We start from the raw sequence: 27,990 nt of genomic DNA on the forward strand, positions 1-27,990 counted from the left end.
CACAAAGTTGCTTAACTAATATAGCAGAGAGGAAACATAGTCAGGACATTTCATCAGGCAACAGCACGTGCCAAAAAAAAACTATTTCACCATGATAACTTGAGACTGATGATAAAACAGACAATGAGCAGGTCCTCTGAGTTTGGACTGACAGATTGACACGAGACAGACAAAAAGGGAGCAAGTGAATCACTTCCTTTAAACAACTTACTGGGGATCAGTCTCCGAGGTGACTGCAGTGACAACATTACTGGTCTGTTTGTGTTAAAGTGTGACTGTGACGTTTGTTTATCCTTAACACAGGATGACTTCAATCAACAAAAAGCTCTGGAGCCTTCGGCCTCAATCTGTCCTCAAGGATGATTTAATATCTTAGTGATACTCGTGCAGTGTACAAATTGCACTGCAGTCCTCCCACATAAGGCTTAATTTTGCATCTGAGTTCCACATTGTGGGATCGGATTTATAAGGGAAACATTTGGGAAAATCCCAAAAACTTATGCTGTGCATCATGCCAAGGTAATGTTTTCGTTGACCATGGATAACCTGTACATAATAACTGTTCTGGTTTTATAACTGTGAGCTCAATAATTAACAGGCAATAGAAAACCACTATGGTGGAGTGTTCCAAAGCGTCACAGAACAGCGTTTATTTTTAGGACACGCAGATGGCCTGATTTAGTGGTACTTATCTAAGCTTGGAACAGTGAGGTAAGCGAAAAATCAGTTCAATGTCAATTCAAAATGTGAAATATGCATGCAAAATTGTATACTTGGTTGCAGATGAAGAGTGTTTGATTTTGAACAAAATGTTTTTCATGCATTTTGGAGATTCTACTTGATAAATTATTTTTAGTGTGCCTAATGACAACCACTCTGTGTGTCATGAGAAAATGGATGACATCAGACTCTGGAGACTTGATTTTGTGCTTCAATACCTGCATTTCCTGATACAGAGCTCTGCCAACATTAGCCAGATTCTGGATAAGGCCACCACAGCAGAGCTATGTCCCAAAGTCTCATAAAAACCAGCTCTGCACGCAGTACAATTGAGCCCTGCCCACCAAATCAAGACTAATTAAGTGCAAACCAACTTCAGAAGTTTCAATGGGCAATTTAGTTAAATTGGAGGCATTATTTCCAATGCCTGTGTTCTCCACAGACTAAAAACAGCTCAGAATTACTTTTAACAGCAAACAGAAACAAAAGCACTGCTTTCGTGTGGTCACAATGAGTGACTTTATTGAGATAGAAAATTAAGCGAACTGCTAAAATAAAATGGACTGTAATTCAACACAGGCAAAGCAATACCAAAAGAAAGAACACATAGGGTTACCACTGCTTTCATCCACTCAGTGATAGGTTGTGGCATTTTCTATGCAATGCATGATAGTCTGCTGAAAACACACCATTTATCAAAGTACTGCATTTGTTTGACTCCAATCCAAATGTAAGACTGTTCCAATTGCCAACATTAGTAATACAGTCAACCACTGGATTTGGCACATTATAGAGATAACACACTAAGAGGCTAAAGGACATGGCATCCCCTTGGCATGTAGAAAAAAAAAGGTGCATTGACATTTTCAACATTTTTGTAGAGATTGTATATTAAAAAAGTCCCAAGAAAAAGCTGCAAGAAATATCTCTGCAACAAAAACTAACCCATGCTTTTGGCTGATGATGTTTGTTCAGCAAACTATGTATTTTAATCAGGTCCCAGTGGGAAATATGAACAAAATGTATGAGAAAATGTGAACATTGGCATTAAAATTGCATTACTCCATTCAGGGCAAGGAATTGGGGGTCTCTGGTCCCTCAGTTCTCCATTGTAGAGGGATGCGCAGTCAGATGTGAGATCATTGCCCCTGACGGCAAAAGGGTGGAAAATGCGTCATCACAGGCCAGACATCAAAGAAAGCCGATCCATAGGGGTTAACATCCAAAAGAGGTTAGCATGGGTTATAAAAACACATCTATAAACACTGGCCCCACCAATGGGCTACACTGTCAGTTATTACTGGCACTCTGCTGTCGTAATAAACTAAGATTAGGTAAGAATGGGGTATGTAGAGACACCACATGCGAAAGTAAATGAACACAGGGAGATACCCCAGAGGTGTCAGGAAAACGAGCATGTCAACATTAACTTTTATTAGCTGATGGAAAACGAGACTAATGGTCTTACTGTTGCTTGACAGAACAGAGAAAGGTGATGTAGGCACAGCATGGGACTGGTCTCTCTTAGTTTTCAATTAAAACAAATGGTCAACAGAAGCACACTAACACAAGGATACGTTCTTGAGTGTAACCTGTATTAACAGATCTGACCTCAAGGTAATGTATCAGGTGCTTTAGATCATATGACATGATCGTCACAGTTTGCCTTACTGTAATGGAATTGCATATGGTCAAAATTAATTTTTATCTGAGAGCTTTAAAGACGATCTTAGCCTTGGGAAAAGCAGTTGATAAAACAAATATAACTTTAATTAGCAGATCATGTGAGATCATCAAAGATCCAGGATAGCTAGTGAATGGGCTTTGAGGTGAAATGGTTTTAAATGCTATTTCTGAGGTCAAGTATGTGCTATAAACCTAAGCGTTCAATGCTAATTATTAAAAAATAATTATATTTGATATGTATTTGATTTGTTACAAGTCTCACTGCCCAACTCTAATGTGAAGTTACAGAACATGAATACAAAAAGATTTCCAAAAATGTCTTTATTTAAGAAAGAATGATTACACAGGCAGATTAAACCTAAATTTATCATTGAAGTGATTTGTGTATATACAATGATACCGTTCTTAAAATAATGTGTATAAAAATATTGAGGAAAAAAAGGGGGAAAAAAAACATTGGGTTGCATTGATTACTGGCAAAAGACTGTCAACTTCCTGTTCGATATGTCTGCCCCCACACTCATTTCATCCTGGACATCTGCAAAATCTACTTTATCATTCCAATCCACAGCTGTCAGTAGTGTTAGCTGACTCATTTTCATCTGAACAATGGTGGGTAGAAACACTCCCCGACTCTTTTAAAGCATCCTCCTTAGTCACGCTTATCTCAGCACTCTCACTGACAGCTCTATTTTCATCAGTACTACCAGTAATATCCTTGTTTATACATTGATCCCTGCTGCTGTCACTGTGTTTATTATTACTATCATCGGCAACTTTATCCACACTGTCTGCAAGCTCATCTTCAGTAAAGTCCATGTCATCAGCAGAGCTTTTGGCACCATCACAGCCCTTATTACATGGGTTATTCTGTACAGTATTTCCTTCCTCCTCGTCTTCATCACTACTGTCGGTGAGCTCTCCCTCCTCCAGCTCTTCCTTCCCTGCTTCTTTCTTTGCCTTTTTCTCCTGTGGGGGCTTAGTTTCAGGACTGGTCTCTGAGGTTCCTGTCCAGATGTCGGTTCCTCCTGGGATGCGAGACCCTGATGGTGAAACTTGGGTCAGATCCATCCCTTCACTCTGTCTTGCAAAACTTTTGCAGGCTGACGCAGGTTCAGCTGAAATAATATGACCCCATTTGTATATAAAAAGCATGATTAAACATAGCTGTTGCAACAGCAGCATTTTTACATGTCAAAACGTATACACATGCAATCAGAGTGATCAGTTAGTACGTGCAGAGCATTGGTATGAGCACAGCTGGGGTCATGTGTTAATAGAAATGCTGAGAAAGAGAGGGACAGTGCCGACAGTTTGGGAATGATGACACTATGGTTTGGCTGCATGCTTGTTTTCAGGATGAGGCAGCATGCCCAGCAATTAATGCAGTTGTGCAATAAAGTAGGGTGGACGTGTGAAAGAAAGTCTGTGGAACGATTGTAAAATGATAATTGTGAATTATATGCAATTACTCTCCAACATGATCCCTCCACAGTCTGGTGAATTATAAAATGCATTCGATGATGTGCATGAAGCCATTTGTGTAAAATTCACTTTAAACCTCAGACACGTTGGCCAACACATTTTCGCCTGTGTCTTTAAAAATGATTATCCAGCTCAGTCTTTTATATAAAAGATTAATGTAATTCAGCTTTTCTTCTCGGCGCTGTAACACAAGACACAATTAAAAAGCTGTGCCTGCCTCCCATCAACCATTTATCTGTCCCACGGACCATTACTTACAGAATTTAAAGGCCCCACAATTGTGTTTTTGTCCATATAATTTTAGGAGTTCATTGAGATATAATATCAGTCAAACATTTGAACAAACTTTCTTATTCAAGCCACTTTGAAGGTGTGTCCAAACTTTTGACTGGTACTGTATAAAACCAAGGAGTTTGAATTATAGATATGCTGAGTATATTTGCATTCTCAATATTAGATAAAAATATAGGCTTGCTTTAGAGCTGCAACAATTAGTCAATTAAGTTAATTAGTCGACCAACATAAAATTAATGGGCACCTATTTCGATGCCTGATTAGTAGTTTTGCCAAAAAAAATGCCAAAATTGTCTGTTTCCAAAATATTTTGTGATTACTTAGTCTTCTGTGACAGTAAACAGAATATCTTTGAGTTATAGATTGATGGTCGGGACAAAACAAGCCTTTAACTATGTTACCTTGCTTGAGGAAGCAGTGACTGACATTTTTTGACATTTTATAGACTGAATGAATAATCAGTGAATCAAGAAAATAATAATTCATTGATAATGAAGTAATTGTTTTTAACCCTATCCTGTTTACTGATTTATGAACAGGATCAGAAAATGTTTACAAACTTGGATTTAGTGTTTCTCTTTCATAAAAAAAAACATCGTATGTCCCCTCCTGTTTTCACAGAAACACTTATTCCATTACACTAGCCATGGGTAATAACGTCAGTGGTGAGACCCTGCCTGACACACTGTAGTGTAACTTTCCTCCCACCAGGACAAACACCTCTGTGGTCAGACCCTTGTCTGCCAGGGATTTGGGTCAGACTGTCTTCACTGTAGGTTAACCCTGACCTTTTTCCAAACAGTAGAATACTGTGGTTTTGGTTTGGCTACACCGAGCAAACCAAATGTCCCGGAAGCCTGCGCTTACCTCACTGCAAACACTCAGATGCGTATTCCATCATGAGACATCTATAAACAATGCTATAACAGAGAATTCAAAATGTGTAACTTTCTGTTTACATTTTGTTCATGAGCTATTACCTAAATCCTTTCTTTCTTGTAGTGCCAAGATCATCTACAAAAGGGTGACAACATTTGGATCTTAAACTTGTTCTTTTAAGTGTGACATGAAAAGGTAATTTCACAGTATGAGCCACACAACAGCAAGGTAAAAATGTTATCAGACACATGCTGGCTCAGAGTCAGTGAGGCCATAAATGTAGTTGAACCACGATACCGATTGACTGCATGCAGCGTGTTTTGAGCATTGCTAAGCCCTGGATGCTACTTTATCCTGACTGGACTGCCACAATATCCGATTGCTTGTTATCACGTCCGGCCCAGCTTCCCAGGCCATGGCATGTGAAATCATCAGGATGTTTCTATGACTAACATTATAACAAAATAGCGTGGCACCAAGGCCTTATCACTGAAAACACACACACACACACACACAGAGAGAGACTAAAATTACCTCATTTGTCATTCAGCCTGTCTGGGGCTGACAGTATAATGATATTGGATTAGCGTGGTCTTTTGTGACCGTGCTAACACTTCAGAGATATATTCAGTTTGACCACACTGTGCATATATATGCAGGAACAAATCGCTGCATGCTTCTTCATGATAAGCACACCTCTTTCAACAAGTTTGACACCTCTTGGCCCTAAACACCCGACACTAGAGGAGAATGACAAACAGGTGAGAAAAAGTACAAGACCTCCTGTTCTCCTGTTTTCTCATCTTGTGTCATTTCACAACTCATGAGGTCACTGTTCAACAGTAAGCCATGTTTGATCCTCTTTTTGGCCACGGTTGCTGTTGAGGTTGAGCTGGTGTGTGTGATGCTGTGCAGAACATGCTCATTTCCGTTGGGGTAGCATGTTGCCATAGTGAAAAATAAGGGAACAGGCAGTTTTAAAGTCCCAGATGGAGAAACCAGGACATGATACAATGCTGCTGGAATCACGGGAGTCCAAAGGGGTTATGTTGGTTTTGACTCATGTCCTGTTTACTTACAGAAAACATGAGTGTTAAACTATAAGCTAAAAAGTGAAGCAAAGAGTCAAGCTACATTTAGTATTAGTGCATGTGCTGATAAAGCATCAGTGGGTTAGTTTTGCTCCAGAATTGGGCTAAGGACAGGACATACATTTATCAGCTTTTTAAAAGGTGTTGAAGTGTTTATTTACCTGGTCCTTTCAGTGGATAGTCCTTCCAATAATCTTTGAGAACAACATGCAGCACAGGATATTCAATCAGTGTTTTGTAGCTCAGGTTGTCCCTCAGGCTCTTCTGAATGTCCAAATTGTGGTACCTATTTCAGGTAAAAAATTAAACAACAAAAAACACAAAGAGGTGATTACCAGACAGACTCAATTGCAGCATGCTGGATAAATGTTTTTTTGTGGTTTTCAGCACATCATTATTTCAGATATTTGGTCATTTCAAGTTTTTTGGTGCTACAAAGAGAAAAAAAACAACAACCATTTGTAGTTGAAACCCTTTAACTAGTGACTGCAGCTCTTTATTTCCAGACGTCTGTGGCACGATGACGGCTGAGAAATCTTTTGAGGATTGATAGAGTTTTAAGTCATAGCTTGGCTCGTTGAAGATCCCACTTGGTGTTCATCTCAAGAGATGGAAAGTGACTTCACCAAGAATCCATAACATCTCTCAAAAGCACACGAAGTGGCTCTCTCCCCTCCTCTTGCCCTTTGTATGAGATGACATCAGTCTAGTCTTGTCTCTAAGTAGTCCTGTCATGCATTAGGGATGGTCGTAAATCACCAGACTAAATAGTTAACTGGATTCTCGGGGGACATGGCTCGCCTCTACACTCCAACTGATTCAGAACCGTCAAGCTTAGGCTCTCACTGCCAAAATATTAAGCAATATACAGTGTAGTTTGGATGTATACAGTAAATGGCATCATCCCCACCAACTGTCAACCCATGATAGAATAAGGGTTATTGAGTCATTGTTTGCTTTGCTAAAATCACAAGGAGACCGAGAACTGCCCAAGAAGACACCCACTCCTCAAGCCAATCAAAGCACGCTACTATAATATGACATTTACAGATCTTTACTGGCGGGCCAACTTCCAAGAAGCCCTCCCTCCTGGAAGAGTCTTTTGTACGTGGGATAAAGATCATTTCACATTATCCCACAAATAAAACAGCAATATGTGTTAGCACTTCCTGGAGTGCAGGATCAAGGAAAGAAGTAATAGCTTGTGGGTTTCAAAACACAAAGGAAATGCATTGCCACAGCACAACAAACACAGAAGGACAGACATTGGTATATGGGTTTTAGGGTAAAAAAGAAAAAGGCATGAAGGATGATGTGTCAAAGATGAAGCACTGATACTAGAAGACGAGCAGATTTTCCAGAAGGGCGGCATCCATTTGCACTGTGCATAACAGACAAGTACCGTTTCCATTTCTTTTTATGTCAAGTTTGTAATAAATTAATGCTCATGGATGTTTTCTATTTTGTGGAATATACAAGTTAACCTAAAACACAAGTGTTTGTAAACAACAGCAAAAGAGAGGTCGATGCCGAAGCAGATTGCAGCCCCCTGTGGTGTCGATGGGATTGTTAAATCTCCGGTCATTTCTAGAAAGCTGGGCGAAGAACACGCACACATCTGGTCTCTATATAATGTTCTAGTGAATGAACAGAGGGTAAGACTGATGTTCTCTCCACGGAGATTCCTATTGTTTCCCCTTGCACCGCTGAAACCAAGCAAGAAGATAGCAGATTCATTTGGAACAGCAACTGAAAAGATTTTGATATTGAACAGTTATTATTGTGATAGCAAGTAACGATGTCAAAAACTAATCTGGTGGAAATACACAATACGATATACACATTACATATATGTCTAAAAGTTAGTATCTGCATTGTTTTATGATGACAATAAAGGTAGATGCATTATAGTTTTTTTCAATAGTGCATTGACATGTATTTGTGATGCATGCACTGAGGATTCTGGTATTGGGCATGCAACCACCCTCTTTAGCTCCCTCTTTAGCTCTGAACACACCCACTAAGTAATAATATGTTAACATTTAGCTTGTTACCATTCCACGTTAGCATTAACCTCAAAGTACAGCTGAGGCTGAAATTATGGTAAACAGTTATGAAAACAATTTTTGAAATAAATAGAAATATTACCACAATACCACTGTGACACAGAACAATTACATAACATCTGCTGTCATGAATGCCATGCTATTTTAGTAAAAAATACCCAAGACTAGTCGAGCATTGCAGGAGAGCCATGAGGAAGCATCTGTTGCACAGAAACAAACTTGAACGTAGCTTAAGGGCAAGCTGAGGGAGAGCAGATCGACAGGCTCAGGAAGGCTAACGGAGGGTTTGCCACAAATATGTGAGAGAGAGCACAGCTTGGAAGGACAGAAACATCAGTGTTTTATGGTTTTAAAAAAAAACACAATGAACACACAGACTTCCTTTTTTGGCTGCAAGTGTAAAAACAGCATTTCTACTTCTGACTCGTCAACAGGCTTAGATGCTCTGTGGGATTCGGCTGACTGAGAGGAAAAGAAGAGGTAAGGGAAAGGAGGAAAGGGCATCCTCTGGATCTCAGGAGTGGAATGAATACAAAATAAACATGAATAAAACAACACAAGCAAACATCTAGAAGGGTGTGAATGCTTCTCTTGATGCACAGTCTGTATCCTTTCCAGTAAGAGGATGTTGACCGGTTACACAGCTATGTTTAGTTTAGCACAAGAGCTTTTACTGGAGAGGGTGATATTCCAGTAGACTCTCAATAACAAAAACTTGCAGTCATAGCCTTTGTGTTAAAAATGACCTGCAAGTAGCCATGACTACCACTGGCTATGACTTCATGACATTAATAATACAGTTCAAAATTAGGGGTTTACCTCTAAGACTGAATTATTCAAAAAAGAGGAGGCCCCTTTGTGGTTGCGTTGTTTTGACCTTGTTTTGGACCCCTGAAGTGGGATGTGACCTCAGTCTGTGGGGGCCCCTCTCCTCTCATCAGAGCTATAGTCTTCCATGCTCATGTTATGTAACTGTACCAGTTAATGTAAGGTAATACCCCCTTAGACAAGCATCCTAATTTTTCCCTACTTCCATTCATCCACCCTCTATGTAATGTTGACAATAAACACGTACAAAGAATTGGATTATGAACTTAACAGGCCCTTGCTGTTTAACCCTATTCTCAAAGCTATTAAGGTATGACAGGAAAATGTGACAGAGAAAGCGGGACAGAGAGGTAGAGATTTATGCTACTGAATCACTCATTACTACAGACATGACAAGCCAAGCATCAAAACATCAAAACAGTGTTTTTTCCAAACCTCTGATTTATAAGTCTGACTATATCAGACTAATAGCTGTTCAGTCATTTATGAAACATTTCTGAGAAGACTCTGATGCTGTTACATGATGGATAACGATTACCATGACTCATTTATTACAATTTCTCAGCAGGAAATGCCTTTGGCTACATATCTCTCCACCTTGAAGCGACCATTTCTTGTGATGCCAACCCCCACAAGACCACTGACTCATCAGACAAAACAACAGGTGGCTACAATAAATTTGCAGAGCTGCAATACAGAGTAGAAACTAAACACTGAAGTGTTTTTTTTCTACAGCTGTAACAAAGAATATTTTAAAGAAGGATTTTGTCAGTACAAACAAAATCATGAAATGCTGACAGGCTCACATGATATTCTGATTGTCTGTGGACAAGTTTGCGTAAATATTTATATTCTATTAATTATATCCTTTTCTTGGTTAGCACTTCTCCAGCAGTCTGTAAAAACATATTTTTGAGTGTGCTTGTGCAGTTAATTTTGCAGAACAGCTTATGTTTTAACAGTGATGTATGTTTCCTTGTGAAAACATGATGGCAAATGCTGACTGTTGCATGTTCTTCACCCTGGTGGCAATTTCCACACTGAGGGACATCACATATTCATCAGTAAATGTGAATTTGCAGTACCGCAAACATTTGCACTTTATCTGTGTTTGATGCCACTATAAAATACCTTAGCAAAGCTCCAATCAACTTCATTATAGTAACTATACGTTTAAAATGAATTACTATGGTCTTATAGCTGAGGGGCTTTGGGATCAAAGAGCTCAAGTAAGTAGCCGCTATCCAGTGTAACTTGTTCTAGTAACTATGCAGGGCAAAATTATTATGAGAGGTATCACTTAACTTGTATTTCTTACACTATTACACATTGCAGATGTTATTTAGCACCGGGTTGCATCTATTGGAACTTAACACATGCTAAAATCATACAACATCGGCTCAGACGTCCTGTTACACACATGCATGCACATATCACTGCTACCAAAGGAGAGGAATCTACACACAGCAGGGAAACTATTCATGTGTGAGAATGTCAAAAACCCCTGGTTTTATCCCTGCCCCCTGGCCCAGGCTTATGTAACATTATGGAGGGGCACAAGTGTACCTTGTTTGTCTGTGGTGTGTAGGGCTGCCACTTAAATGTTGACGATTTGAATCATCAGCTGAGAAGTCCCTAAATTGAATCGTATTTTGTCAGTTAAATCACTTCACTTTTATTTTAGCTGTGTCATCGTTCAAAGGGCGACACAGGATGACAGAACGGTAGGCAGTAAACTTTTCCAAACCGAGTCCTACTGCAAGATCACCTCACTAGAAAACCGTAATGGAAATAAAGAGAAGGGTGGTGGAAGCTCTGAATGCTAGTGATGACGGCTAAACTACTTTAAAAAACGACTATAAACTGGAACCACAAGCAACTGACTAATCTGAATATTCAGCCAAAGCTGGCAGCTCAGAGTCATCTTGGAAAATTCTGATTTGGGTGCAGCCCTGGTGGTGGTGGTGGTGGTGGTGGTGTGTGTATCCAAGTCTTTATTCATTTATTTGTGAATATCACCAGAGGACAAACGTAACATGGACAATGAGCCATTTTGCCAGATCAAAAGATTTGATTTGATGTGGTAGCGAGCAACAGTCACGATTCAGTGAAATATTAAGGATCAGAAATGTTGTGTTTATGTGCAATCAGGGCATATTATCTTTGGTCATCTTTTTTAAGACACTTTTTTCTGTATTTTATTTTAAAAATGCTTAGAAATAAAAATGTAAGCATAAAAATATAACTTGCTTTTTAAAGATTCTCAGTTTCAGCATTTTGCTTTGTTTTCCTGATTAACATTAACATTTTTGTCATCTTACATGTGAAGCAAAACAACCAAGCATTAGAGTAGACAGTGACTCAAAAGGGTACACATTCTCTAGTAGCTGACTGGTCTGCAGTATAATCTGCATTTATAGACAGTTTTTCCTCCTCACACTCACAATATTAGTAGAAACATACTTTGAAGATTTCTCATCACAGGGATTACCATCAGATGTGTGTCACACAGGGAAACACAAGAACATGAGAACATAAAACTTTTAAGAAATGTGAGTATTTTGGGTGAAAATATGTAGCAACTTTCCGCCCTGAAGATGATTATGTATTAATAATATGTGATTATTCAGCATTATACACTACCTAGAATGGCTGTCATTATAACGCTGACATTATAAAAGATTTGCAGCATCATAGATTATAGTACATTTTTGAAGCATTCAGATTTTTCATCAGATTCATAAAAAGGGTAAAAGGTGACACCCTGACAGTTCCTGTTACATCTTGGCTCACATGAATCTGTCACATCTTTACTCTCTTCATTCAGTATTTCCTCTCTATATGCTGTCATAAAATATAATGTATTTGCTTACAAAGAGTAGGTTGCAAGCCCACTGGGAAAAACAAAAGGAGCATGTGTATGTTAGTAGGATGAGAGATGGGAAGGGAGGTTTCGTGACGTTTCATGCAGGCCAGGGGGGTAATGATTTTGAGCACCGAGGATCATCATTCACTCCATGACTAAGTGGAAATGGAAGAGAGCCAAAGAATCCAAAAGAAGGCGAGGCAAATTAATGCTATCAACACCATCCCACGACCCCATGAAAAAAAAAAGGAGACAAAGGAAGACAAACAGGGTGGGAAGAGAGCAAAGATGACAGAAACTATGAACACAGCAAGAGAGTTAGAGAGAAAGTGGGGGGAAAAAGCTGAAATAGAGTTTAAAGATAAAAGTTACAGAGTGTTTTCTTGACCAATGGCACTGTCGATGTTGGAGTTAAAGTGAAAACCGGGGGAGAGAAAAACCTTCCCATTGAGGCCTCGCTGCCAAAAGTCTGAGTAGCTTTGCAGGAATTTACAAGCCAGTGATGTCAGGTTGATAAATAAATTATGTCGATTTCATACACACCAAATAAATCTGTCATGACTGGCAAGCCTAATCAAACGGTCAGAACAGTCACACGGATAGGATGCCTGTGAAATGACAGGAGGCCGACACACTTCGAGAGATTACAGAAGTGCTTTCCATTTTATTTTATACTAGTTCAAAATAAAAAAATGAATATAAACACATTGTTTTATTTTTAAACATAATTGCCTATAACAAAGGTTTGTTTTATTGTGCAGGGCAACAATAGTATTATACTATTATTAGCTCATCACAGACTATCAGTGGGTATGATAGCTGATAAGTAACAAAACATGTCAGTGCAGAAATGCCAAAGATACAATATGAAATGGATAATTAACAGAAATGTGTATTTAATGTATGTTTTTTTATGTTGAAAAACAAATATTGGCTGATTGTTATAAGATTTTTTTTTAGCTCTCATGTATAAATATGTGTTTTAAACATCCAATATCTGTCAGGCTGTAGCATGTGTGAATGTGGTTATATATATATTTAAACTGCACGTTCTATTTTTAACGGAGCATTTTTACAGTATTGCTAATCTGAGAGACACACAGTAACTACAAATTATTTTGAACCTGAACAAGAAAGATGTGTATGTGTTTTACACACTGATTGCAACAACGTCTCCTTGGACCAAATGATTAATTAAGATAATACTGGACAGATTAGTTGAAAGTGAAAATAATCTTTAGTTGCAGCCCTGCAGGAAAGTATCATACAATCACTATATCTCACCTCACAGAGTTTGCCTTTCTCCCCTCTGCCTTCATGAAGACTTTCACGTGATCAAACGAGGCATGAACATACATCTTCAACCTGAAACAGAAATTCACATCAACACAGTCACTTAGTGCATCAACTCCCAAGTTTACCAAAAAAGACAAGAACAAAAGGTGTTTTATGGTCGTCTCTGCAAAGGTCAAAACAAGCGTAGCACAGTGGAGACCGAATGTACACTTGTTTGGTTTGCTGACGGATATATGTATAAGCTCTGGCTGAGGTTTCTGTAAGAGACAGTCCTCCATGCTGGTGATAGCCATGGCACCCGAGTTTACTGTAAACAGCAAGCAAATGGGCCATGGAGAGTTAAATCCCACTCACTTGAATCCAGACTAAGCAGAAAGGCTGTGTCTAGATGGTTGGCACTGGTCCAAGTCAGGTGTCTATTTTAATAGCTCCAACAGTCTACAGTATGCTCTCGCTGCAGGTTTTACAGTAGAGTGCTTACTGCTGACGGTTATCAGCACAAACATTAGGTCAGAAGAGTCAGATCACTGTTCTGTTAGAGGTCCAGGTAAGAAATACTGAGTGGGTTTAGTAGCAATCAAAGAGCATGCCTTGTGCAAAGACAAAGGTATATATTGGGAGAAACTTGCTTGGGGAATACAAAAAGAAAGTGAAGCTAGAGCAAAATTACCCAGATAAACATAGAAAAGTAAGATGGTGGGAACAAAGAGCAAAAGCAACAAAAGTAAAATTGGATTGAGTTGGTTTAATATGAAAGATCAGGAGAGAAAACTAACTTTGAATAATAAAATCTTTACTTTCCCAGACTGGATTTTCACACAAATAAATCTAGTCAAATGAGTCACTCCACCTATGTATATGCTGAATAGGAAACATTAACTTTCTCGGAGTGTTAAAAACTTCAAAATATTTCTTACAGAGCCACAGGACTGTGAGTGTAGATCAAAAGCAGCACAACAGTGTCAAGGGTGTGGAGAGTACACATCAACAGAGTGTTAAGTGTAAAATTAATTCATACACATTCAATTTATTTCAATTAGAAATAAATTTGTTGTGGGAGCAAAGCAGCCATAAAAAACACTTAGTGATCACGAATTAGTCGAGAGCTATATTTGCATCTCAATCCTTTCCCTCTCATACGAGGGCTCGTGTACATGCAGACTGCTTTGTAGTTAGCCTGTAACTGAGGCACAGTCCTTAAACTACACCATTGCCAAACTCAATTACAGGGGTTCTGGTCTGGCGTGCAGGCAACAGTGGACCTGCTACAAATCATCAAAACCAAAACTGCAGTCATGGCTACATATGGTTTTATTACAGAACAAAATGATGAAACTCATATTATACTACATGAAATACAACAGGCAATAGAAGCTGATTCATATACAGTACATGCATGTTCAAACTGCTTCTATGCTATGTAATATTCCCAGGACACTACGGTGTAATAGCAGACGAATGTGTCTACGTCACGCTGGTGTTTGATTCCAAACCATGCTGCTGACGTGCACATATCACTGGCTCTGCATTTCAACTGTAATTTTTTTGAGCAATTCAATTAGTTTTGTTTTCATCACTCTCTATCATGTGTAGAACAAGAACAACTAACTGAACACAGCTTCACAGTAAAACTGCTCGTTTGAACTTATTTGAACTTTTCAAATGAAAACAAACCATTTACCAAACTGGTGGTCTATAATCAGTTTTAAGTATTTTTATGTCTATTCATAAGTACAGTGACAACAAAAAATACTGGCTAGTGACACTTCTACCACTATATGCAACACATAATCTAGTTTTTCTGGCTTTACCCCTGAACTCAGCTTACCTTGAGAGGCGGCTGGATTCATGATATCGCAAGATTGTGTGAGAATACATCTCGTCAGGGTTCAAGTTATGTGCTTGTGGCCAAACCGCTGCTGGTTCAGACCAATAAGTGTCCAAGAATTACTGGCAGCTACAGGCGTAATTTAGGTGTGATGACAGCAAGAGGTGATAGCCCGTGATAGACAGATGATTCATCCAATCACCTGCCAAGTATTTTTTGACAGTGCCTGCACTTTCCCAGACAGTTTCAAAAGACAACTTATCAGATGATTCTGTGTCACAAACCGTCAGCAGGAACTGTATTAGATGTGATTAAATGAAGTTGTATATACTATGATTAAGAAAAGCATGGTTAGAAACCTGCTTATACCTTAAGTACTAAATAACGCCTCATCACAATGGCCGTGGCATACCCTTAGAGTGGCTATAATCAATATTTTTCATGATAACAATGTATCAAATAACTATGTGTAATGTCATTCAGAGTGATGAATCATTACACAATTGTGCAGTTCCTCTCAGCTTTAGAGGGCTTCATAGTGAGTTTCACTTTTTAGCTGTCCAGCTGCAACTCTTGGTTCACTCTCTGCACTTTCAGAGCATTGTTTTTGGTGCAGCAGGCAGCTGTTTTCATACAAAAAGCTTCAAAACCTCATTGTACACTGGTTGCTCAGCATCAAGGAGTCAATAGAGAGCAAAAACAGAGCTAAAGAAGAGTGCAAATTGGACTTACATTCACTCGGTGGCCAGAAACTCAACTCCAAATTAATGATTACTGCTCTGTAACTGAATGTGTAAGTTCACCATATCAACATAAAAGGTTATGATATGCCCCGAATGGCTGAAAAAGGTTTTATCTTAGGATTAAGCTTGAGTTATAGATGTGCGTTAAGGGTTTATGATGTACCAATGGGGCCTACACATGGAGCTGCCATAAAGCTGACGCACAGCTCCTCAAAAATGTAACTACTTGTTGGGGCTGCAGCAGCTTCAGAGATACCACAAGGATACTGTGAGAACTGTGATTTGTCAGCATGGGCTGCATGTATTTTTCTTCTGCAGGTTTCTGATGCTGGCGGAAATTGCTCATAGAGAAAATTACATTAAGGAGGTTTAAGACAGCCTAAGTAATTCTGTTCTTTTCACTGACACACATCTAGCAATGCCAGCTCCACTGCAAACCTTCTGCTCATTGCAATAATCTCACTACATCAGTGTACCAAAGAACATTAACATAATGACAGTAGGCAGTCATTTCCTATTAGTAATAACACTGGGAAAGTTAAAAAAAAAAAGTTATATAGATATATAACTCCAGTTCTTCAAGTATATGCATCAACCAACTCTTTTTAATTAATGTAACGTCCGTTTTTAAGTAAATTGAAGAATGTAAACACAGTTAATGTGGTGTAATTAATGGGTAAAATCATCACTGAACTGTAAAGCAAAATCTATGCAGCGGGTATTTATAGCTGAAATCCTGTTGTGTCAAATATCATTTCAGCTTTTAAGCAGCACCATTCATCAATGTTAATGGCTTCTTTGTTCACACTTTGTTTCGCTGGGCAGTGCCAGACAACAGTGACACAGCTGGACATAGAGCCATTTTCCAAAACAGGTAGGCAAACATTTCTAATGATCAAAAAACAAAACTACTACAAGGAAATAAAGCGTTAAGAAGACAAAGCTCACTTTTGACGTGCCACAGGGTCCGACTCTGTGGGGTGAATATAAGGGGTCAAGATCTGCTCCAGGGTTTTCCCATCAGGCACCCTAAAAACAAGAAAAGAGATTTTGGAGGAGGAAACAAATGTGGGAGAAAGTTGATGCATGTTAGCATCCAAATCAAGTCAAATCACTGTAGTAATAAATAATGTTTCTGTGCAGCTTTTTTCATCCTGGGCAAACATGTGCAAATCTGAATGCTCACTCTTGCCAAGTTACAGATTGTGCACATGATGCTTTACTAAAATGTTCTCCACAGCAACAAGAACTTCACTCTGAGAATTAAAATAATAAAACCAGATAGGTGCATAAACGTGAATGATATAGTTAATAAAACACTGGCACTGAAACATTAAAAGAAATTGAATATTGTGTAACTCACCTCCTCTGACTGAACTCTGTGTTGCTCTGAGGAAAGATGAGCTTCAAGTGCCACATGAACAGTTTTTCTCTAAATGAGACACAGAGAAACACATCTTTAGTTCGAGCTTATCGAAAACAGTAGTGTTTGATGTTTGTTTTTCAACAGACGGATGAGGTCACCATTGTTCCCTTCACAGTCAAACACAAATGCCCTTGTTTAAATTCAGAGCATAAAATGGATTCAGCCTTAATCTGTCCGAGACAATACGCCTGGCGGCTTCCAAGATTTTGTCCATCTGTGTGCGTGTGTGCGTGTGTGCGTGTGTGTGTGCGTGTGTGCGCGCGTAAACGAATAAACCAGTCACCATGGAGACCATGACATATACACTCAATACTCGGACACCAGCTGGGGGATATCACATAATGATCACTTATTCTGGGGTAATGCTTTGGGCAGCAACTATTAAATGTGGTTGGGTTTTCGGGGTTGCTGGGCGTGCTCTACAACCAAACATTTATCCCCTAAACAGCTGCTGTGTTCCTACTTCCTAATGTCTTCATTATGCAGTAACAGTCAACAATATGTAATATATCAGTTTGGAGACATGAATAACAAGATGTGATTCAGGCTTCTTTATTATCATAAACTAATGGATTAATTACTAATATCTCAAAGTTTTACTGGTCACTTGTATAATGTCATTATATGCAGTAGTTTGTCACGGTTTGTCACACTGAAAAGTGAAACATAGAAAGTATGTTTTCCTGCAACTAAGAAACGGCATCAATAACTGGTGTTCTACCAGAGTCATTTGCCCCGCATACTGGGCTGAAATAAACTACAAAGACTTGCTGACCAAGACCACAGAATTTCCCATATATAGGACGGAGCTGATTCATCAGCCCCTCCTCCAGCTGAGCAGAAGGACTGAGGCCTTGATGGATCTAAGGATGAAGATGAAACATGCCCTTAGAAAGACGCAAAGCATAATTGTAAGGCACATACAAGACCTTGTTATTAGGGCTTAGTACTCCCTAAGAGAGATTTATAGCACAACTTGGAGGTTTTTTTTGATATATGCAATGCAGACTTTAATATCTTTCTTTACCTAACGCATTGTGATATGCTAAATTTTTAGCATTTTAGCATGCTTTTGTCATATAAATCTTCAAATACAGCTGAAGATTAGCCAATCAACAGAATATCAACTATTGTGTTTATAGATTAATTGGTGCAGGTATTTTCACTCTGGGACTCTGCACCACTACTGGATGGAAGCATGATTTTGTCTGTCAACATGTCTTACTTTTTGCATAAATATCCAATTGTCCAAAATGGTATTGTACATCCAAAAATCTCTTCACCTGGTGCTGGACTTAGTAACATCATGTCAAAAAGTAGAATCAAGAATAAAGATTTGTGTATGTGATGTTTATAGTCTGTTTGCGCCTGAGGAAGATCTGATTGATGGAAACGTTGCACAGCAACGGTAAATAAATAAACAGACAACAGTGGGAGCAGACAACAGTGTGTGCACTCTACTTTTTACTCAGAAAATTGCCAAAATGTAAGCCTTGAACACACAGAAGTCCCTGTGTATTCCATATACAATATTACCACTGGAGAGGTCTGAAATCTTAACAGTTACAATACTTGCCAAGAGTTGCTGATAAGGTCTTATTTTTTGTTCTCTTGTATTGGCAAAGGCTCAAGATAGTCTTTGTATGTATTGTCCTTGTGTTAAAATCACTACCGTGCTATCTTTGTTAGAAGCAATTAGCATGCCATATACTAACAGCAAAATACTGGTTAAACAAAAAAAAAAAAAAATACATAGTACATATTCTGCAAAACTCCATAATCATTGGCCCAAGCCACTCTGCTCTATCCCATGTGTCTCTGGACAGCAGACATGGTTCTGATGCTTGTGATGTTTTGTGGATCCAGATGGCAGCATTATAGAACAGAGGGCATGTTTTTTTCCCTTGAAAACAGAAACAAGGTTGGTAGGAGGAGTTCAAATGTGAAAAAATGTGCAAAGAACAGCCAAAACACCCCATGAAAGGTGGTTATGAGTTTCCACTTGGTTGTAAGGAGAGGGTGAGGGGTAAAGCTGTAGGTAGTGGAGGCAGTGTTAAGAGTGTAGGCAAGGGGCTGGGTGGGGATTCCCTACGCAACTGTAGGAGGTACCCAACACCTCTAACCCCTTAGTCACAGGAATTTATATGTTTGCTTAGTTTTGGCTGAGTTTCTTCTTTGGTGCGTCAGCGTGTGTACACGTGTATATATGCGCAGGTGTGTATGTGTTTGTACGTGCAAGAAAAAATGAGGGTGGAGCACCAGGTGTGATGCCATTATTCTGTCATTACAGCAAATGGAAACTATGTCTTTTGATGGAAAAGGGGCTTGCCCAAAGATGCATGCAATCATTTCAGGCAAGGCCACAGTGCATACCTGGGATAAGTGCCATCATTCATTGTAGGGAAAAAAGAGGAGAGAGAAGCATAAAAAAGTCAAAACATGAGCACCCACAGTAGAGGACGGCTGCCCTGAATACCAGAAACTGCTGAAAAGTATGAGGACGCACTGCCTAGTCCTTCAACAGCTATTAGTGAAGAGCCTTGAGCAAAACATTCAAACTCTAAAGGACTTCAGTAGCAAACAGCAAAAAGCTGGTTAGGCATGGCAGCTCCTGTGTGTCATTGTGTATGAGGAATACAATTCCTCCTGAAAACATGCTTGTTCAAAATGCGATTAAGCGCTTAACTCACAGAAAGATTATGTTGAAAGGTTTATAACTCCAACAAGATTTTATTTGATACACAATCTGCTAACTTACATGGCCTGCATTAAAAGGCATTCCTTCCTGTAAGTGGGATTATTCATCAAACAGCTTGTGGGACCACAGGAACTAAGCCTAACTATATAAAAAAGGATTGGCATTTGGCCAGTATAAAGTGGAAAAACTGTAAACATGTTTCATTATTAATACTGTACCACTGATTAACTACTCATTTCTAAAGGACAAAACCTACTTTCGTCAAATCTCTTAGTTCATAATTGATACAGAAAAGGGTATCAATCTATAACTGTATATGTGTTCAGTATTTGTATACATGCGAGAAACAATGTTCTCCAGAGTCCAGACTCTGTGGGTATTGGGGGGCAGTTGATGATCAGGATTTTCAGCTCTAGAAGTTATACTTTGAGCTCTAGACTCTGTTTATTTAGTCCCATTGTGAGGGCAGTTAAATGTACTCAAACCTCAGTGTCCTGGGAAAAAATAAGGTTTCAAATCATGTTGAACCACCTAAATTGAGCAGAGAGGGTGGACGTTGTTATTTCATATTGCTTCCCAAGTGGTTGCAGTTTCCTCCTTTAATTGGTAGTAGTTATATGTGTCCTTCAATGCATATACTCAACTCAATATCACGATCCAAGTAACAAGTCTATTGCTGGATTTGTAAAAACGAATGCTATAATATATAGGCTAATCAAGCGCTGGTTTTCATATGTAAGGTAGCTCCATAATAGGAGTTTAATACATGGCTTCGTGTCTGGGGTTTGAAATGTGCTGTCTTTGTTCTTCTCTTTACAGATTCAGTATAACTTCTGCGAGAGTACAATTGACAATTGTAGCTTTAAATGTGAATCATTTAAGCTTTAGTAAGCTTAAAACAAAGTGGCCTTTTTGAAGCAGTAAGACAAAAGGTCATATAAACTACCACAAATTCTCATATAAAAGGCGGTATTTAAGACAGATGATGCAAAACTTTTAATGTCGAAGTTCTGGAGGAAGTGTTGTGCTTAACATTGTTTAGGGAAAAGGGAAAAGTGGAATACCTGATGGGACTCTTGCTGTATCGATGGAGTTAGTTCTGTGTAAATGGGCATAGCATAATAATAATAACTATTTATCAAGACAACAGGTCAACATGGAGGAGGTTTTGAGCTGAAAATTAACTGGAGCAACAAGGAAAATAAGAAATAAATGCCTGTCTCTAATATAAGACTGTCCCGATTAAAGGCCACTGAGGTAAATAAAAACCCACAATCTGACAATTTACAGTAGTTTGTCATAAGCATACTGAACCCATTAGCTTTCCAGGATGAGACTTTGGCTGTCTCTCTAAACTGAAACTAAGTGAGCTAAGTCTTTGCAACTGTCTGCATCTCTGAGAAAGACAGAAATAAAGCAGACTCTGAGAAATAAAGATGAATTCATTAGTAAGGACGCACACACTGTTGATTAAACACGCGACTGGAGTTGCTTGTGCCATCAACACTAGAGAGCAGAAAACCTCACTGGTGTTCTGGCAGTCAGAGCAGAAATCCATCTGGCTGGATTAAGGATTGGACAGATCCAACAAAAATGGCGTAACATATGAAACTGTATGTCCTGTGTATCTGCCCCATCAGAGACAGATGCCAGGATTTGGGTGGCAAGTGGGTGCCTGTGGAATGAGATGACAGGTCTTTGGGGCCTCTTTGCTGAAATACAAGAAATAAAGCCAGTATCCGTGGTTGGATTCACAATGCCAGAGGATGGGGTTGCAGAAAGGCTGATGGATGAAAGGGAGAAAAGACAAAGATTACAGGCAGCTGCATTTTAAGATCCTTTTTTCGAGTTCTGTCTTGAGCCTCAGTTGCTGGACAAATGTTAAGTCGTGGATCTGCTTTCCCCAAAAAGCCCAGAAAACAAAGGTGCTATCACTTGTAGGGTCTAGGTATGTGTGTGAATGTCAAGAATAACATACAGCCAAGCTAAGGCTGTGATGATCATTACTGTGGTTGAAAAAAATGTTTTTGAAAAAAAACGGGGGAGACAACTTTGTTACTAATGGGACAAAAAAATGTAAATTGGGCCTAATGTGCCTAGTCATCAGCTTTATGTATTCTGTCATGAACTGACATGGACCAGTGTCGCGCTGGCTGAAATGTCAGAAGATAATCAAGTCATTAAAATTCATCATCTGGGGACCATGACTGTGTGCACTAACTTTTTCAGCAATCCATCCAAAAGTTGTAAAAGTATTTTGCTCAAAACCAAAGTAGTGGACCAACAGCCCAATTTAAAGATGTAGCCAAAGTAGCGGTGTGGCTTAAAAATGAGAAACGCTTCATGGCCAAAAGTCATTATCACATTGGAGTTATACTGTTCTTTTCTTCTTAGTACAAAACTATGCAATTAATTTTTAACACATGGAAACTGAATTATTAATCAATCAAATATGACACATGACAGGTTTATATTCTCACTAGCTCATGCAGCACACTGAGGTTTCTGGTTAATTTACAGTTTGGAATTATTTAACTCACAACTACCGAGAAGCATGTAGTTCTCAGTTATGTGGCCAATTGTGATGACAGCATTTGCAACCCTAGAGAAACTTCTGCTTGCCATTCTGATGCGGCGCTTGTCGCGGACAGGCAGCCGGCACTGACTCTGCTCTGCATCAGCAGTGATTAATCAAGCAAATGACAGCCAGAGGGTTGTCTTTTGGAAACTACAAACATTTGACTGAAGTTCAAGCTGATTGTTTCGTTTGAACTTCATTTTTGAAAAGTAGCAGTCCCGTCTCCCGCCATGAAATCTGTGGTGAAATATCCTTCTGTCTTCTTTCATACATGTGTGCATTCATTCGTCACATACAATTTCTCAACACTATCACTTTGTTGAGACTGAATGTCTCATTAATTGGGCTAACTGGGTTACTGAGACAACACCTGTTTTCTATTGTCACTTGATGGCAAGCTTTAACTATGGCATCTCATGCAGTTGCATCTTTCCCACACCCTCCCAGCAGCAGATGACTGTGGTGATCTGTGAGATTCAAAGTCTGCTTGGAAGCAAAACCTGTTATAGTTTGGATGGAAGCAAACTACAAAGAATGCACAATTTATTTTTTAAAGTTTACAATGTTCAATTACTTTTTTCGATTAATCGATTAGTTGTTTAATCCAGGTGACATCTTAAAAATATCTTGTTTTGTCCACAGATATTTGTTTTACTGTGATTAGTCAAAATAATTAATCAATTATCATAATAGTTGGCAGTTAATCTAAAGGTTAGCAGGTAATTGGTTAATTGATTAAGTGTTGCAGCTCTCAAGTTAATTATCTTTACTGTGTGTGGTGAAGGCTTCGGTATGCCTGCTGGCAAAAATGTCAGTCAATTTCCCAAATTGTAGTGCTGCTGTGTACAAGTAATCAGTAGGTGTGGAAACATGCCGTTTAGTATCGTGCAACCAGTAAAAAAAACAGAAAAAAGAGAGCGCATTTATCTGTTTCATTTCATGCAATAATATACTAGGGTGTAGTGAGCAAGAAAAGCCTTTATGGATTAAAGAACTGGAGAAAGAAATAGCAGATGAAAAAAAGGAGTGAGACGATGTTCTTGATTCTTTTGTAGCTCTACGTAAAGCTGAAGCAATGGGAGAGGAAATGGTCTATTCCCACAGGGAACAGAAAACAAAGGGAAGAGGAAGAGCTCCCCATTCTGATATAGCCAATGCGTATGGTGGATGAGGCATTTTGAATACTTCAGAATGACTGGAAGGAGGTTGACATTCTAAAATGGCACCCTAAATAAGGCACACCAACACAAATAGTTCTCAAACAGACCTATGCACTCAGTTCACTCAATCCAGGAATCTACATTTGGGTGATAATCACCCTACTTCATTTAACAAAACAATTATTTTTTGTCTAATGAAATAGTTCATTATTATTCAACGTTTGTCAATATTTGCAAATTATGTCCACCCCTAACCCACAGAGCCGAGGTTAACTGAGACTAATACCCAATACAAGGGAGACTGACATACATGGCAACCTAGTAATGCCGCCTCATGGTTGCATGCCTCCGCCAACCAGTGAAGTTGCAGTTTATACTCATGACCTGTTCAGACTCATAGTATTTGTAGTGAAGACTTTAAAAGGAATTTAATAACAGCACCACAGTTTCAAGGTGGGCACCCAAGATTAACGTCACCAATTCAGCATCCAACCAAATGTGAAATATATGGTCACAATCCCCCCTTCTATTAATGAGTTATGGCATTGAATAATGGCCATAAAAGTGTTTTTTGCTATATATTATGATATCACAGTGAAGTTGACCTTTGACCTCTTGGATATGAAATGTCATCACTTCATCATTTTATCCTATTAGACATTTGTGTGAAACTTAATCATAATTATGCTACGGCTGTCAGTGGCGCAAAGTCATAAAAGTCCATACCAGCTCATATTACTAATCATTTCATGTTATTACAGAAATATGTTCAGTAATTATCCACAGTAACTGCTTCTGCAATGTGTTGTCCAGTCCACTCAAGCTGTCTATGAGGAAACTGCCCTGCCATGCCAAGCTGAGGCTGTAGAAAACATAATTCCACCCTAACACAACTACTCCCAATGTTCTGCCAAATGCCAGCTATTATATACTTACCCTCCAAAGGCTGGACTGAGAGGGAGCCTGTAATTTTTCATCAATCTCTTTACTGTTCGTGTCTTGTTTTTGAAATTAGTCATCAGCAACATGTGGAAAGAAAGTAGTTGCAAACCATTATTTTGCGTACAAACATTTAATCAAAGAGACAAATGCTCACAAACTCACACTCACACACACGCATACACACACACACACACACACACACTTGCCAGGCATGAAAGCCCTCTAGTCTGCTGTCTGCCAGTAATGATCCTTCTCTGGCAGTATGAGTGCGTAGCATGAATATGTCGCTAACCAGCTGCAGTCACACTGCTCACACATCTGCTTTTTATATTATGTACTTGGTACATTCTGAAGCACATTCTCTCTCTAGCTCCCACAATTTATTGTACACCTTTCATCCCATCCCTTGTGTCCGTTTGCTGCACTGTGAATGGGACACTGTTGTGGTTAGCCGAAAAATCTTCGCAGTGAGACATACTGAAATTTACCAGACTAAACAAAGGAATGAGGCTGAGCAGCTGGCTCAAGGTTTCTGGACGGGAGACTGCAGCTGCGGTGTGGCTTTTGCTGGAGCTGCTGTGGGGATTTAGCACATTTCCCAGGTGTCAAACATGTATGAAATAACTAAAACTTAAAAAGGTATACTAGTCTCATCCTACAAAAACTTGTAAGCGTCACCATTTCAAAAGTGTTGGGTTGGAAATGCGTTGGGTTGGAGGGTGGGCATGTTGGAGGGTGGGTTGCTACTACAACCTGACATAATGTTGCCTAACCCTGAGATGTGACATGCACATTTAACTCACTGCCTGCAAAACATCACAGACAGACATGACAGAGTGGTAGACTTTAAGGATGGAAAAGAGGGTGGTGAGAGGGAAAGTAACAACGTAAAGCCAGCTGGAGGGACTGACAAAGGATTCTTTTAGTGGCAATCCTGATTGGCACCTAATGTTGTCCCTGGGCATTTCAGACTTGTAAAACTTTAATATGCAGTTCAATAACCATTTTCCCCTCTTCCCCTCCTCTATTCTTCCACTGAGGGATTAGAGTGGCAGGGCTCAGCCTCAAAAGAAAGGGGAAAATGAGTGACAGAAGGTTGTCCAAGAGGGAAAAGAGATGCCAGACATGACAAGACCACCAGTTGAATTGGGTAAATTGGAAAAGTGCCCCTGCGAAAGAATTACCCACAACTTTGGGGTCTAAAAGAAGTAATAGAGTTCAGTCTCTAATTTACAAGTCTGCATGTTGACGACACTTAAATAATTTGGGTCTCACTTGGGACAGGTTAGATAACAAAGCATACCTTTTAAATGATGTGTGTTAAGTGTAATATAATACATGAATCATAAAAATGCTTTGTCATAATTTTCCAAAGTTTCTTCACTGTCCAGAAGTTGTCTTTTTCTGTTCTCTCTTTTTTTCCACTCAGTTAAGCTAATGTCCCACAAGACAATGCTTATTGGAAGATGTTTTACATTTCCTGAACATCATTACTTACCTGAGCCAACAACACCTTAGCACCAACACATTAGAAAACTACTTACATGTATGAAAATGTCAAGGATTTGAATAATGGTGACATTAGCTCCCTTAACATAATGCAGATGGAAGTTAGCAGCTTAGCCAAAGCGGAACGGTGACCTTCTCACAACAGGGTGGTGATTAAAAGCCCCCTGAGGCAAATTTGTGACTTGCGATATTGGGATGTACAAATAAAATTGACTTGACAAAAATTGACTTGATGAGACCAACCAACCTTGTCTAGTGGTACAGAGCATGCTATTACTTGAGTCTACTTATCTATATGCCTTAGAATACCCCCGTTTGGAAAGGATAGATCGACTAATTATACTCTAGACCTACATCATGATAGTAAATGACCTGCATTAATTTACATAAGAGTCTATTAATGAATGGCTGGAAGGTGTAATACATTGTCGATGTAAATGTAAAGAATTTAGGCTCATTACAAACACAGTAAAAGCTTCAACTATTTTTTTTACCTCGTCCTGCAGCAGTTTACGGTTTGCATGTGAAGGCAGTTTCAATCGAGCGTAGACTGATACAAAATATGTAATGATGTAATGAATGTGGAAACATCTAATAGCTATTGCTGGAAGAGAATAAAGACCATAAATACTATGAAAATTGGGGTTTCATTTTATGAAAATCTAGATTATAAGTTTACCTTGATTAATATCAGAATGGAAGAGAAGCACTATAACTGCCCAGTGATAGCTTGCCTGGATCATAGATGCAACATAATTTATGTTTATTGCACTTACATGCTCAGAGAAAGTGCATGTGTAGTATGTGTACACTTGTGTGTGGATTTGTCTTGTGTTTTGGAACACTGACGACAAGATAAATATTGAACTGACAAGAGCCAACAGAATGGCTACAACTTTCCAGTGTGGAGGATACCCTGCTGTACATCATTGCTACTACAGGCCTGTTTTTTAAAGTGTAGCAGTGCCGCACACTCTGTCATACTACGTGAAACTGGCCATATCTCCCTTGAGAATTTCTCTACCCTCACTTCACTCAGTCTGTAAAAGAGTGCTCTGCTGATATCGCCAATACCTCAGATAATTCAGATAACTTATCTTTCTCACATTTAAAATACACAAGTAGAGATCCATGTTTCATCACCATGCAGAGCCAGGAGATAACTAGGGAGGAGCCAGCACGAGATACAAACTGCTGTTAGGGCTTAACAAGAGTGCCATCCTGTGGCAAAGTTTAACAGCACTAATCAGAAGCTCATTTGGCTGCAGACTTCACCAGAGAACCGTGAAGTGTTGTCTTTGACAGTGACTGAGCGTGTCATAAACAGTCTCAAAATGTTTGGATAATACCTGTAGTGGTGTTGCTCTGATGGAACTCCAAACACCTGTACTGTTGTATTACTTGTGTTTGTGCTCTGTATTTTCAGTGATACTGTAGCATCTGTGTAAGATAATCATTTTGTTAAGAATTATTATTATTATTATTTATTTATTTATTTATTTTTTTACAGTTGTTCAAAAACTGCCCTGCTGGTCAAGTGGTTAGAGCGCATGCCACATAATCAGTGTCCCAAATCCAGCCAGGGACCTATGCTGTGGGTCATTCCCTTCTCTCTCTCTCTCCCTGTTTCCTGTCAGCCTCTCTGCCAGATACTGACTAAAATAAAGGGGAAAAAAAAGCCCAAAAATAAATCTTAAACAAAAAAAACTATGTCATCACAGTCAGTATTATCTCAACATGACAATGACTGTTTTGTGGTCTTTCTCATGTGCATAAAGGCTTTGGCTATTGTCTAGATTTTTCAATCATCCTGTCTACTTTATGTTTGATCTCCAATGCATGAAAATTAAACAAAAGTCTACTGATGAATGGCTGGAGGATATAATACACTGTTA

General features: G+C 39.1%; 1 protein-coding gene across 3 annotated transcripts in view; it reads right to left on the bottom strand.

Moving 5' to 3' along the window:
- Positions 1 to 2,731: 2,731 nt before the first annotated feature.
- Positions 2,732 to 27,990, bottom strand: part of znhit6 (zinc finger HIT-type containing 6) — a 33,648-nt gene continuing 8,389 nt past the window's right edge. For 2 of the 3 annotated variants that reach the window (XM_062424423.1, XM_062424425.1), the window contains 5 exons: positions 17,146 to 17,214; positions 16,731 to 16,811; positions 13,200 to 13,280; positions 6,317 to 6,441; positions 2,732 to 3,524 (listed from right to left, as the gene is read on the bottom strand). In XM_062424423.1, the coding sequence (XP_062280407.1) occupies positions 2,962 to 3,524; positions 6,317 to 6,441; positions 13,200 to 13,280; positions 16,731 to 16,811; positions 17,146 to 17,214 (919 nt within the window). In that variant the 3' untranslated portion in view covers positions 2,732 to 2,961. The remainder of the gene's footprint in view (positions 3,525 to 6,316; positions 6,442 to 13,199; positions 13,281 to 16,730; positions 16,812 to 17,145; positions 17,215 to 27,990) is intronic. The other variant, XM_062424424.1, reaches the window with a different exon arrangement.

The sequence above is a fragment of the Scomber scombrus genome, chromosome 8, assembly GCF_963691925.1.
Source record: "Scomber scombrus chromosome 8, fScoSco1.1, whole genome shotgun sequence".
NCBI classification, from domain to species: Eukaryota; Metazoa; Chordata; class Actinopteri; order Scombriformes; family Scombridae; genus Scomber; species Scomber scombrus.